This window comes from Eschrichtius robustus, chromosome 6 (assembly GCF_028021215.1).
Source record: "Eschrichtius robustus isolate mEscRob2 chromosome 6, mEscRob2.pri, whole genome shotgun sequence".
NCBI classification, from domain to species: Eukaryota; Metazoa; Chordata; class Mammalia; order Artiodactyla; family Eschrichtiidae; genus Eschrichtius; species Eschrichtius robustus.
Genome location: NC_090829.1, coordinates 117621101 through 117636713, shown reverse-complemented (window position 1 = coordinate 117636713; position 15613 = coordinate 117621101). Strand labels below are relative to the sequence as shown.

The 15613-nt window shown below is 36.8% G+C and overlaps 1 protein-coding gene across 1 annotated transcript in view; it reads right to left on the bottom strand.

The window, feature by feature from the left end:
* The window catches only part of LOC137766010 (multidrug resistance-associated protein 1-like), an 81629-nt gene that overhangs the window by 42579 nt on the left and 23437 nt on the right, over window positions 1–15613 (bottom strand). The window contains exons 6-10 of the mRNA XM_068545717.1: window positions 9055–9309; window positions 6835–6900; window positions 3432–3569; window positions 1887–2033; window positions 50–134 (exon numbers count right to left, since the gene is read on the bottom strand). Coding sequence (XP_068401818.1) covers window positions 50–134; window positions 1887–2033; window positions 3432–3569; window positions 6835–6900; window positions 9055–9309 — 691 coding nt within the window. The remainder of the gene's footprint in view (window positions 1–49; window positions 135–1886; window positions 2034–3431; window positions 3570–6834; window positions 6901–9054; window positions 9310–15613) is intronic.

The following is a 15613-nucleotide window of genomic DNA, read 5'->3' as shown; positions in this document are numbered from 1 at the left end:
TTCAGCCTAGAAGTCAAATAAGTATTGAATACAAAGAGGAATTGCTGACCTCCTATGTACTTTGTTTCTATACTTTGAGGATGAAAGTCCTCAGTGTTGAGAAAGTCTTCCAAACGAACCAATGATATTCTTGTCTATCAAAATAAATGCAAATGAAATTTTTGGGGTTTCAAGCACAAGTTAAACTGAAAAGCATTTATTGTGATTCACAGTATGATTAAAATTTTTTGATGCAAATTGAAGATATTGATACAAATATTCAGCAAGCATAGTTTGCATTGTCTTAATGTTTATAAATAAGTCCATCTATAAAGAAAAAGAACAGTTTCAAGGATCAAAGATCAAAACAAATATCATATATGCAGGAAAGCATGAGAAGAAGAAACCAAAATTCCTCCTTAACATTCTAGTAAAGACATAATAACTGATTAATTAATAATTATAGAAAAATTAGTTTTTAAAAGCAACTTCAGGATGGTTGAATGAACTCTGCTTCTGAGCATAAATAAAATGATTGTTTTGGCAATAGTAACATTTAGTTATAGTAAAATACCTGTAAAATGTTTACCTACAATTATGATAAATAGAATCATTTTTCCCCCTGAAACTGACTTGCATGAAACCTCTAGTATATTTTTATTCACTTTATGCTAGGAAATGTCTATTGTTAATGGATAAGATGTAATTGGGCTGTGGTTTTGTTTACCAAGTGTGTCATATCAGTATGCAGAGCTGGTTCTTTTTCTTTTTCTTCTCTTTTCTTTCTTTTTTTGTGTGACAATTGTTCTCCTTATTTGTTTAGTGACAGTAGTAGCATACCACTAGGAGCTGGAAAACACTTTGCCATACCAGACCTTTAGCTAGATTCTAATTTCAAAAGCAAAACAAAACTGTTACTCTAAGAATGACATTTTCTTTAAGAGAAGTGTGCTGTGAAACAAGTGTTAAAAGCATCACAACAATAGTACTTCTACGCCCTCTGTTGGTCATTATTAGTAAAATAACATAAAAATGGTATTATGTAACAAAAATAGCTTAATTGGTATTTACTATAGAAGTATGTTACTCTTCATTTAAATAATTTAAAAATTAAAAGGCAAAGTTCTTAGATCAAAGAGCTGGTTCCAATAAGCAAAGATTCACTTTGTTTATGAACACAGACTTGAAAAGGATTTGATGGGGGAATGCCCAAACCTGATATCAAAAAAATTTAACTGAGAAAATCTCAGGGCAAAGGGATGAAGGAACTTAGTTCTTTGGATTCCCTGTGGTTTTAGCCTCCTTCTACTCATTATAGCATCTAAAGAGCCTCTAGCAACTGGAGATTACAATAAAAGCAGGCTGAACCAGATACCTCATACAAGGTTTGTTGGCAGACTGATATTATCAATGCACTTTTCTCCCTGGTTTATTCATTCAGTACAGATGAAATGCTGCTGAACCCTGGGAAAATTCAGATCCAGCTCTGTGCAAAGCACCTAGTTAAAAATTTTTCAACTGAAAACAGAAAATGAACCGTTTAATGACGTAGTGTCAAACACCAAATTTTAAAAAGCTAAATAAAAGAAACTAACACTTAGCAAAGAAAACAGTATCACATACTGAAAAGTCATTTTCAATTGACTTGAAAAGAAAGTCAATTGACTTTCTATTGAAAAGACGCTTAAAAGCCATTTTTATAGAAGAGAAGCACAGGCAAAGAAGACATGATTCCTTCCATTCTATAATGTTCTTTATTGCTCATTAATTCAGGGAGCTTAATTTTGAAAGCCGTGTAAAGCAACTACAAAAAGTGAAATTAAAAAAAAAGACAAAGAAATGAAATATGCAAAACCATAGATTTCAGTAGAGAAATGATTCTCAGTTTAAGGATACTTTGGATGTACCTGGACCACAGCTGAGATCACCATTGGTAAATCAAACAGAGGAAGCCTCAAAATATTAAACAAAGACATAGATGTGAACACTTTAGTGGCTGTTAAAATGTTGCCTTCGTCCAGTAAGAAATAGACGCCAAATGTTGCCAGGGACACCTTAAAAATAGAGATATGTTATTATCTTCAATTATTCAATTATGAGTTAGAGACTCAAAATTAGGAAAGAAAATTTTAATAACCTTTATTGTTGCTGTTTACCAAAATTCAGTAGTATTCAGTACTACTGCAGAAGGATATGAAATCAATGTTTAGTACAGATCATACAATTGTGTATCTTAGATAATGACATCCTATGAACATGTGGTCTAGCTCCCTTCTTTGACATATCGTATTTTCACTAGAGTAATTATTCCCATTTAAAACAGAGTAGTTCATCTTTTTTCAAAGTGGAGAAGTTTTATGTAAATTTTTTCCAGTGATGTGTGCATACCTTCTGTCTCATATTCAATAATTATACTTTCTCTGTGTCTTAGTATTAACTGAGGAAGGCATAAATAAATCATGACTGATAAGATTTATATTTACTCACGTAAGTTTCATTTAGAAAAGGCAGAAAAGTTCATTTATGCGTGAGAATGTATTGATTATTTATCATGTACATAGGACTGTCTTAAACAAATGTTTTTTGGACATTTCTACTAAAGTATTCCAAATGTAAATATTGCTTTTACTTTCATAATACCCACATGTTTGTTTGAATAAAAAATAATAATATTTTAAATTAACAACAGGGGAGACATATAGAATGTTCCCTGACCCCATCACCACTGAGAGTGGTAACTTTGGTTAAAATTGATGCTTCAGGTATATGTAGTTTTCTTATCCTTTGGTTTTCAGCTGCTGCTTCATATTTCAAGGCAATTTATACTCTTTAAATAGCTTGAGATTCCAAATATTTGTATGAAGTGACAGAAGGAGAATGACCTCAGTTCATATCAATTCACCTACAAATACTAATTCTATAACTTTGAGGATGTTTCCAAACTATCAATATTTCCATTTCCTTTTGTGAAATGAGAAAAGTAATGCCTTATTATTTCAAGAATGAAATAAAGCAATGCATATAACTTGTCTGGTAAACAGTAGAAACACTCAATAAATGTTTAGATAACTTCCCTTCCCAACTCTATGTAGTGTGACTTAGGGTCTTGCTTAAAAGGGATTAATCATGAAAATCAAAAAATTTTAGAGCTGAAATGGAACTCTGAAATACAGCTTATATTTTTTAAGAATGAGGATGGCATATGTTCAATCTATAAGAAATTTACAAAGATATAAAATCTTATTATATATAAAAAATACAGAATGCACCAAAAAAATTTTCCCCTTCTTTAAAACTTTCATTCTCTTATCTCCATAGGTTAATGACTGCATATGTTTTTAATTTAAATTCAGATAAAGATTTCACTTTGGACACCTTAATTCCAGGTAATTTGAAGGTGAATCTGCAAATCAAATTTGAAAATCAAAACAAGAAATAATACACACACTCACAAAGAATGGAATGCAAGTTAAAGTCAGCATAGAAAATACAGCAAGATACCCAGCTGATTTTTGAACTTCCAATTCCTGTTCCCGAATTTCAATAATCTTCTTTTTATAGGAGTGTTCCCATGCATAAAGTTTAAGGATCTGTAAAGAAGTCAGACAATGACTGTTTGACCATCAATATCATAGAAGGAATAAAAACATGCACACATACAAATACACACACTATAACACATACACACACTCACATAATTGTGTAGGTGAAAAAAAAAGATGTTACCTATAAAGTAAAGAAAATTTCTCCTGTTTTCAACTGAGTCAAAACACTTCCTTGAATTGTGTTTTTTTGGGGTGGGTTGGGGGAGGAAATCACCATGTCCCCAGGCTTATGTCTCTCTTACCCACCAGTAGCTTATTCTTGAGCCAGACTTTGGCAACATCCCAGTTCCTGGCATGATCTCCATAGCAGTTTCTATGTAGCTTAATCCTGTCAATTTTCCTGCTGGTCCAACTCTCAGTTCTGTTCTCTTCCCATTTCTAAATATCTAAGCTTCTCTCCTTGGTCTCCCAATTTCTTGAAAACTGATGTCTTGGGACTTCAAGCCATTTTCTGAAAGGTTACTGGTGTTCTGAGACTGTAAACTATTTTCTGAGATGGAAAACATGCAGAAGCAGAATCATACAATGGCTCACCACATATGGTTTAGAGTGAGATAGACCTACATTCAAATTCCAGCTCTGTCTCTTTGTGATGATTAATTTTCTGTGTTAATTTGGCTATGTTATGTTGCCCAGTTCTTTGATTAAACACCAGTCTAGATGTTGCTGTGAAGGTAATTTTTAGATCTGATTAACATTTAAGTCATCAGACTGTAAATAAAGCAGATTACCCTCCATTAAATGGGTTGGCCTCATCCAATCAGTTGAAGATCTTAAGAGAAAAAACTGAGGTTCCCTGAGAAGGAAGGAATTCTGCTTCCAGACTCAAGATGGCAACATCAACTCCTGCTGGAATTTCCAGGCTGCTCAACAGATTTCACACTTGCCAGCCCCCATAATCATAAGCCAATTCCTTAAAATAAATCTTTATCTATCTATCTATCTATCTATCTATCTATCTATCTATCTATCTATCTATCTATCTATCTAATGTCTATCTGTCCTATTAGTCCTGCTTCTCTGGAGATCCCTAATAATCTCTCACCAGCTCTGTGAACTTAGACATGACCCTTACCTGCTCAGATACTTTGTTTCCTTATTTGTAAAATGAAGATGAGAAATCTTTTTCTTGAGGTTTATAAGAATTATATGAGGAAACAGATATAAAGTGATAGGCACAGTGCATGACACACAGAAAATGTTCAATAAATGCTAATATATTATCATTATCAAATAGAGGCTCTATGACACCTGTTTTCAGACTCCAAGGATGCAAACTGCTCACACCTTTAAACTATCCTAATTGATTGCCACTTGGACCTCTACCAATATTCTAGTGTATTTACTACTGGGACTGCTATTTTAAGTCTTGAACTTTGCTTAGATCTTGAGGAAATTTTCTTTTATTTTATCTACACTGTCCTAGTCCTACTGATAATACAAATTTCCTTTTATGAATATCAATACTTAAAACCTATAAACATACATCACTCTACTTTCTAATGGATGCAGGGGCTCTCAATTAACCCACCAAGACGTGCAAGATGCATCTGGATCATATACTTTGGGGATGTGTGACCTTATTGAATAATCTGAGTTAAATTTCAGAGTTACTTATTGCTATTCTAAAGTTCAGATGATTAAATGGACATTAGCCTCCTTTCAAGGTATCTTCAATCTAACAATGTCTTTCACTTAAGTAATTTATATTTTTGTAAAAATTCTACACAGCACTATACAGTATATCATTTATTGATTCTAAGGTGAATCAATGGGTACATATAATGGGTTTATTCTGTGTATATAATGATAGATGCACCAGACAGAGGGAACGTCCTATGCAGTTTTCTTTGGTTTTTTGTTGTTTTTTTCTAATTTATTTATTTATGTATTTATTTATTTTTGGCTGTGTTGGGTCTTCTTTTCTGTGCATGGGCTTTCTCTAGTTGTGACGAGCGGGGGCCACTCCATCGCGGTGCGCGGGCCTCTCACTGTCGCGGCCTCTCCCGTTGCGGAGCACAGGCTCCAGACGCGCAGGCTCAGCGGTTGTGGCTCACGGGCCCAGTTGCTCCGCGGCATGTGGGATCTTCCCAGACCAGGGCTCGAACCCATGTCCCCTGCATTGGCAGGCAGATTCTCACCCACTGCGCCACCAAGGAAGCCCCTCCTATGCAGTTTTAAATGTCAGAAGGAAATTCCATGTAAACTCTGCAAATCTTGTGCTTTAGAAAAATCTGGTAAACTATAATCCAAGTGCAATAGGATTGAAATTATATACAGAAGGTCTCCAATTTACAATGATTCAATTTAGGATTTTTCCACTTTAGGATGGTGCAAAAGCAATGCTCATTCAATGGAAACTGCACCTCCAATTCTGGATTTTGATCTTTTCCCGGGTTAGTGATACGTGGTATAATACTCTGTCGTGACGCTGGGCAGTCACACAGCCCAGAGGGTAAACAACCGATACACTTGCAACCATTCTGCAACCATACTACCATTCTGTTTCTCACTTTCAGTAGAGTATTCAATAAATTAATGAACTTTTCAACACTTTATTATAAAATAGGCTCTGTGTTAGATGATTTTGCCCAACTGTAGTCTAATGTAAGTGATCTGAGCATGTTTAGGCTAGGCTAAGCTATGATATTCGGTATGTTAGGTGTATTAAATGCATTTTCGACTTAAGGATATTTTCAGCTTATGATGGGTTTATCAGGATATAGCCCCATTGTAAATTGAGGAAGATCTCTATACAAAAGTTCACAAGGTTTCACTCATTTTATCACAGAGAAAATGTTAGTGGTGTGGAGTGGGGGTAGCTTTTCTAGGGAACAAATAACCTGTAACACACCTTTCATAGACTAGCATTTGTATGATCATTTCTATTCTGAGTAAAAGAACCCCGTATAAATCTGCCTTCACACTGATGACAATGGTACTGTCACTCTGCCCTGCTTCATCCCATCTCTTCTACCCTTGAAACAAGTAATAGTTTGTATCTTTTGGGATATTTGTGTTTAGTTGTTGGTTGAGAATCAAAAAAAAAAAAAACCTGCATTTTATTTGGCTTTATTTAAATGTTATTTCAACAATAAGAATTCCTATACACCTGAAATCTAAAATACTCCCTCAAAAATTATACTTATATCATTACTTTGATATTGAGAATGCTAAAAAATTCATTTATTGTTTAACTCATTGCTATATTCTAAATAGTTAAATTAAAGGCATGCTCTTTTTATATTACCTTAATTCCATGTAAAATTTCATTGAGCAGTTTTATCTGTTTGTCTTTGTTCTTCGTTTGGCTTTTCTATGTAAGGGAAAGAAAATGAAAGTATATTTGACGAGAGTTGCTAATACTTTAATTGACATGACCATAGCTATTTTTAAAAATACAATGTATTTCCTCTATTTTATATAATATTTTACATAAAACCATCTTATAATGTTCATCCAATATTATTCTGTTGATAATGTTAGAAAATAGTTATAAATAGACATTATAAACTTAGAAGTAGCCAGCAGTAGGATAAAAACAAGGTGGACATTTTCCAAAAGATTAGAAAATATAATAGTTATTTAGAATGTAATGATAAAATAATATCCATATTCTATTAAAATGGGATAAAATTCCCCAAACTCTATCAATTATATATATATATAAATAAAAGTTTCTATATTTTAAGTATACTATCTTGAATGTTATTAGTACTTTGGAAATTAGAGTGATTAAAATGTATATTTTCAAATACTGGTTTTTTTGCAAACATTATATAAGTATTATACATTTATTCAAATGCTTAATATTTATATTATTTTATACTTATTATTGTTTAGGTATTGCTTCTTAAGGATTTCCTCCAATAATACTGCCACAATTATTTTATTTATAATAATAAGTATTTGTATATCTAACAAAGTACACATTTACAAGTTAATATCCTTAATATTGTTTGTATGATTAAAGCATATTTTCTGTTTGGAATATTTGTATATAATATTGGAGTCTCTTTGGATGTTTTAGGGCTCTAGATTAAGGTCCTGAAAATGTAATTCCGTTCCTAAAAATTTGACTTACAATTATTTAAAATCCAGAATATTTTTTAAAAATTAGTTTAAAAGTATTCACTGAAAAACCTGTTATTCTAAATACTAGCGTGTTTAGTAATTTGTAATTATTTTATAATCATATGTTATTTTCTATTTCTCATCTTTAAAGCCTAATCTTTTTGGTAATTATTTGAAAAATTCAGAAAAATATAAAAGAAGGTATAAATTTTCAGCACCTAAATGTATGAAAGTAATAAGTAAAAAAATCTCCCCTTCTTCCATCCAATTTCTCTTTAGAGGCAACTATTCTTAAAAGACTGGTGCTTTATCTCTAAGTTATTTTTATACTTATACAAATACATTTAAATCTATATTTATATGTCTTCATTTATTTACCTCTGTCATATCCATGTGCATAGGTATAGTCACATTTTAAAAACTGGATCTTATACACACACACACCCATGCATGACCTACACATATATATATACATATAACATATTCATATGTGTTTCTTAATTTACTTTTCCTCTAATAATGACTGATGCATTTCCATGTCAGTACATAGATACCGTTAATCTTTTATCCATTTAAAATAATAAAATGTCATAAGCAATACATCTGCATCTGTTTGTTACTTTAACATGTGAAACCATCTGTCTCTCCCATTACAGTGTGGTCTCCTTCAGAGCACTGAACTAGTCTTGTTCTTCCATTCCTAGAGTAGAGCATAGTGTACAATCTATTGCAAAAGGCAGATGTCAAAAATATATTGATAGTAAGATGAATGAATGACTGAATGTAGAGGAAGAATATTAAAATTAATTCAGTTAAGCATTTACTGCCCACTTGCTGCATGCAGTCACTCCTTGCTCACTTTAGCCCACTAGCCTCCTTGCCAGTTCTTCAGACAGACCAAGCATACCTCTGTCTCTAGGCTGTGCACACGCTATTCCCTTTGCTTGATATATCTTTTTCTCAGACATCCACATGGATTTCTACCCTACCCTTCAGATATATCATAGCCTTCCTGAGGATGTCCTGGCCCCTGCATGTGGAATGACACCCTTTGTTACTCTATCACCTTATACTAATTTAGCTCTCTTCATACACAAATTAGCACCAGGCATTATCCTATATACCTATTTATTTACTTGCTTGATGCCTGTCTCCCCCAATAGCATAATGAGAGCTGAAACTTGTCAGTTCTCCTCACTGCTGTACTTTCTTTGCCTGGCACAGGATAGATGCCCAATCAATATTGGTTGAATAAATGAATGATAAATTTGGATTATTTCCATTTATAACCTCTATTTTCCATATTTAGAGAGTTAGCTCGATGATTATTATCAACTCAAGTCAGGAAACTCAACTTCTGTTGGACACATGTAACTTGAGGCAATCACATTCTTACCTTCAGCTTTTTCATTCTATTTGCAACTAAAGCATTCATTGGGATAACAAACACAAGGACTGCCACCCCTGCTAACACCGCTGGACCCAGTTCTTGCCAAAGGAATGATATGGCCATCAGGATCTGAAAAGGAGCTGACCAAAGGAGATTGATGTTTGCGGTCAAGTCCATGAGCTGCTGGGCATCTGCTGACATCAAGTTAATAATTTCCCCAGTGGAAAACTTTTTTCTAGAAACATTAGATAAAAGCAGGGCCTGGAAAAAGAGAAGCAAAATACTCAGAGTTCTGTAGATCATGAGGGATCTTTACAGTCAAACAATGGTAACTCTTAACTAAAAATAAAAATTTGTAATGTATTTAGACAAATATGCATGATTACTTATGCATTGGATCATATAATATCAAGAGCTATGTTTTTAGATGAAGAAAAAACAATTATTGATCAAATTACATAGTTTTAAAATTTACTATGTATTGGTAGAGAGTAACAGTTGGATTCCCAAGCAAATACATTCACCAAGCACTCTTTACGATTTGTGGAATTGAAAAACTGCAAAAGAAATCAGTTCTAGATTTCTAGCACTGAGCTTCCTCTCTATTTACTGGCGTATAATGCTAAACCATCTAACTTTTATCAATACAAAGTACACAAGTGAATCAATGAATATCTAATGAATGCTAATTTTTAAATGATACAGTCCTAATTCTTAAAGAGATTATAATCTAATTGTTCAGTCCACTCCCCTCCTACACAAACGTCCTACACACAGGCTGATTATAAGTATAACAATAGGTAAGAGGGCCATGGGGATTTAGAGAGATAAGAGTATTGAAAAGGCTTCATGAACCAGTTGGAAATACATCTTTTCTTTTCTTCCAAAGCCGAATTCCCACTTTCCCTCTGTGTATGTTATTTAATATTATATTGAATTCAATATCCTTAAGGTTAATTACTGGTATCTTCTTACTAAGGCTGATATTAGAAATTCATTTATTTAATTTCCCACTCTTTTAAAATTCCCAGTGAAAAGCATAAATAACTGTAAAAATAGTGGAAGTTTATATTTAAACTGGAAAAGAGGCAAAAGTCCATTCATATGACAAAAGTTCTAAAGAATTTCCACCACATTGATTTAAAGAGAGACAGGATTGAGAGCTGGATCTAACAAAAGTAAATGGTATACAGGAGGCACTCAAGATCTATTATTCAATAAATGACTAATACAAAGCCAGAGGAAAAGCCCATCTGGAAAAAAAGTAGGCAGGGCCTTCAGTGGAACACTTCTAACATTCCCTAGCTTAAAGCCGAAGGGCTCAGTGCATGTGGGAGGTCATGGGGTCCCCGGAGTAGATGCACAGATCTGGGAGGTTCACAAGGCGTCAGGATCCCCCTAAGCTCTATGGCTACTGCAGTGTTGAATCCTTTACATTTCTGCTACTGCCTTCTAAGGGGCACAGTGGTGCTGATGATAAAACAGAATAAATACTGCTCCCATAAGAGGAAAATAAGGAAAAAATACTAATCACAACAATAGTTAGGCTTCTATCCACGCCTCCTCCAAATGTAGCTTTGTAAACTCCCTTAATAAGTTACTGACCATTTAAAGTGGCCAAGTAAAACAATGGAAATCCAAGAACAGTTATTCTCATTTCATTAAGACTATAGCATGTTTTAAGAGAGATCCATTGATCTCTAATAGCACCCACCCCCTACTTACTATTATAAACAAATATAAACTCTTTTCTCCCACTTTTCGAGAAGGAAAAGATAAACCACACTTAGCATTTATGAAAATACTAAAAGACTGAGTAATTCAAAATCATCAAATTATCCAAGGAATCAAATAAATACCCTCCTTTTGGAAAACACACAAAGCACAACTGTCACCGGCAAAACCCATTAACAATTCTAAGGGGACTGGGTAATACAATAAAGTCTAACCTTTTTTTTCTTCCCTTTTCCTGGGTGCTTAGTCTAGTCTCACGTGCTCCCAGGGGGCAGTGTGCAGAGGCCTCGCACCCGGCCCTTCAGACCAGAGTCCCTCCTGAGAAAGGAAACGGCTGAGCCTGCACCGAAGCTCGGTGTCAGGGTGCAGTGGCCACGCATGACGCTTAATCCAAGAGGGCAGCTGCGGGCCGCAAGCAGAGATGTTGCGCCCGGCACCTTCATCAGGAGCCTGAGGGGGCGCTGGGCAAGATGGCGGAAGAGTAAGACGCGGAGATCACCTTCCTCCCCACAGATACATTAGAAATACATCTACACGTGGAACTGCTCCTACAGAACACCCACTGAACGCTGGCAGAAGACGTCAGACCTCCCAAAAGGCAAGAAACTCCCCACGTACCTGGGTAGGGCAAAAGAAAAAAGAAATAACAGAGACAAAAGAATAGGGACCGGGACCTGCACCAGTGGGAGGGAGCTGTGAAGGAGGAAAGGTTTCCACACACTAGGAAGCCCCTTCGCGGGCAGAGACTGCGGGTGGCAGAGGGGGGATGCTTCGGAGCCGCGGAGGAGAGCACAGCAACGGGGGTGTGGAGGGCAAAGTGGAGAGACTCCCGCACAGAGGCTCAGCGCCGAGCAGCACTCACCAGCCCGAGAGGCTTGTCTGCTCAGCCGCCGGGGTGGGCGGGGGCTGGGAGCTGAGGCTCGGGCTTCGGTCAGATCGCAGGGAGAGGACTGGGGTTGGCGGCATGAACACAGCCTGAAGGGGCTAGTGTGCAACAGCTGGCCGGGAGGGAGTCTGGGAAAAGGTCTGGATCTGCCGAAGAGGCAAGAGACTTTTTCTTGCCTCTTTGTTTCACAGGGCGCAAGGAGAGGGGATTCAGAACGCCGCCTAAAAGAACTCCAGAGACAGGCGTGAGCCGCGGCTATCAGCGTGGACCCCAGAGACGGGCATGAGACGCTAAGGCTGCTGCCGCCGCCACCAAGAAGCCTGTGTGCGAGCACAGGTCACTCTCCACACTGCCCCTCCCGGGAGGCTGTGCAGCCCGCCACTGCCAGGGTCCCATGATCCAGGGACAACTTCCCCGGGAGAACGCACGGCGCGCCTCAGGCTGCTGCAACTTCCCGCCGGCCTCTGCCGCTGCAGGCTCGCCCCGCATCCATACCCCTCCCTCCCCACGGCCTGAGTGAGCCAGAGCTCCCGAAGTAGCTGCTCCTTTAACCCCGTCCTGTGTGAGCGAAGAACAGACGCCCTCAGGCGACCTACACGCAGAGGCGGGTCCAAATCCAATGCTGAACCCCGGGAGCTGTGCGAACAAAGAAGAGAAAGGGAAATCTCTCCCAGCAGCCTCAAGAGCAGTGGATTAAAGCTCCACAAACAACTTGATGTACCCTGCATCTGTGGAATACCTAAATAGACAACGAATCATCCCAAATTCAGGAGGTGGACTTTGGGAGCAGGATGTATTACTTTTTCCCCTTTTCCTTTTTTGTGAGTGTATGTGTGTATGCTTCTGGGTGAGATTTTCTCTGTATAGCTTTGCTTTCACCATTTGTCCTAGGGTTCGGTCCGTCCACATTTTTTTTTTACTTAAAAATTTTTTTCTTAGTAAATTTTTTCTTAATAATTTTTTTCTTATTTTTTATTATAATAGCTTTATTTTATTTTATTTTATCCTCTTGCTTTCTTTCTTTCTATTTTTTCTCCCTTTTATTCTGAGCCATGTGGATGAAAGGCTCTTGGTGCTCCAGCCAGGCATCAGGGCTGTGCCTCTGAGGTGGGAGAGCCAACTTCAGGACACTGGTCCACAAGAGACCTCCCAGCTCCACGTAATACCAAATGGCGAAAATCTCTCAGAGATCTCCATCTCAACATCAAGACCCAGCTTCACTCAACGACCAGCAAGCTACAGTGCTGGACACCCTATGCCAAACAACTAGCAAGACAGGAACACAGCCCCATCCATTAGCAGAGAGGCTGCCTAAACTCATAATAAGGCCACAGACACCCCAAAACACACCATCAGACGTGGACGTGCCCACCAGAAAGACAAGATCCAGCCTCATCCACCAGAACACAGGCACTAGTCCCCTCCACCAGGAAGCCTACACAACCCACTGAACCAACCTTAGCCACTGGGGACAGATACAAAAACAACGGGAACTACGAACCTGCAGCCTGTGAAAAGGAGACCCCAAACACAGTAAGATAAGCAAAATGAGAAGACAGAAAAACACACAGCAGATGAAGGAGCAGGGTCAAAACATGCCAGACCTAACAAATGAAGAGGAAATAGGCAGTCTACCTGAAAAAGAATTCAGAATAATGATAGTAAAGATGATCCAAAATCTTGGAAATAGAATAGACAAAATGTAAGAAACATTTAACAAGGACGTAGAAGAACTAAAGAGGAACCAAGCAACAATGAAAAACACAATAAATGAAATTAAAAATACTCTAGAAGGGATCAATAGCAGAATAACTGAGGCAGAAGAACGGATAAGTGACCTGGAAGATAAAATAGTGGAAATAACTACTGCGAAGCAGAATAAAGAAAAAAGAATGAAAAGAACTGAGGACAGTCTCAGAGACCTCTGGGACAACATTAAACGCACCAACATTCGAATTATAGGGGTCCCAGAAGAAGAAGAGAAAAAGAAAGGGACTGAGAAAATATTTGAAGAGATTATAGTTGAAAACTTCCCTAATATGGGAAAGGAAATAGTTAATCAAGGCCTGGAAGCACAGAGAGTCCCATACAGGATAAATCCAAGGAGAAACACGCCAAGACACATATTAATCAAACTATCAAAAATTAAATATACAGAAAACATATTAAAAGCAGCAAGGGAAAAACAACAAATAACACACAAGGGAATCCCCATAAGGTTAACAGCTGATCTTTCAGCAGAAACTCTGCAAGCCAGAAGGGAGTGGCAGGATATACTTAAAGTGATGAAGGAGAAAAACCTACAACCAAGATTACTTTACCCAGCAAGGATCTCATTCAGATTTGATGGAGAAATTAAAACCTTTACAGACAAGCAAAAGCTGAGAGAGTTCAGCACCACCAAACCAGCTTTACAACAAATGCTAAAGGAATTTCTCTAGGCAAGAAACACAAGAGAAGGAAAACACCTACAATAACAAACCCAAAACATTTAAGAAAATGGGAATAGGAACATACATATCGATAATTACCTTAAATGTAAATGGATTAAATGCTCCCACCAAAAGACACAGACTGGCTGAATGGATACAAAAACAAGACCCATATATATGCTGTCTACAAGAGACCCACTTCAGACCTAGGGACACATACAGACTGAAAGTGAGGGGATGGAAAAAGATATTCCATGCAAATGGAAATCAAAAGAAAGCTGGAGTAGCAATTCTCATATCAGACAAAATAGACTTTAAAATAAAGAGTATTACAAGAGACAAAGAAGGACACTATATAATGATCAAGGGATCGATCCAAGAAGAAGGTATAACAATTGTAAATATTTATGCACCCAACATAGGAGCACCTCAATACATAAGGCAAATGCTAACAGCCATAAAAGGGGAAATTGACAGTAACACAATCATAGTAGGGGACTTTAACACCCCACTGTCACCAATGGACAGATCATCCACAATGAAAATAAATAAGGAAACACAAGCTTTAAATGATACATTAAACAAGATGGACTTAATTGATATTTATAGGACATTCCACCCAAAAGCAACAGAATACACATTTTTCTCAAGTGCTCATGGAACATTCTCCAGGATAGATCATATCTTGGGTCACAAATCAAGCCTTGGTAAATTTAAGAAAATTGAAATCGTATCAAGTATCTTTTCCGACCACAACGCTATGAGACTAGATATCAATTACAGGAAAAGATCTGTAAAAAATACAAACACATGGAGGCTACACAATACACTACTTAATAACGAAGTGATCACTGAAGAAATCAAAGGGGAAATCAAAAAATACCTAGAAACAAATGACAATGGAGACACGACGACCCAAAACCTATGGGATGCAGCAAAAGCAGTTCTAAGAGGGAAGTTTATAGCAATACAAGCCTACCTCAAGAATCAGGAAACATCTCGAATAAACAACCTAACCTTGCACCTAAACAATTAGAGAAAGAAGAACAAAAAAACCCCAAAGCTAGCAGAAGGAAAGAAATCATAAAGATCAGACCAGAAATAAATGAAAAAGAAATGAAGGAGACAATAGCAAAGATCAATGAAACTAAAAGTTGGTTCTTTGAGAAGTTAAACAAAATTGATAAACCATTAGCCAGACTCATCAAGAGAAAAAGGTAGAAGACTCAATTCAATAGAATTAGAAGTGAAAAAGGAGAAGTAACCACTGACACTGCAGAAATACAAATGATCATGAGAGATTACTACAATCAACTCTATGCCAATAAAATGGACAACCTGGAAGAAATGGACAGATTCTTAGAAATGCACAACCTGCTGAGACTGAACCAGGAAGAAATAGAAAATATGAACAGACCAATCACAAGCACTGAAATTGAAACTGTGATTAAAAATCTTCCAACAAACAAAAGCCCAGGACAAGATGGCTTCACAGGCGAATTCTATCAAACAT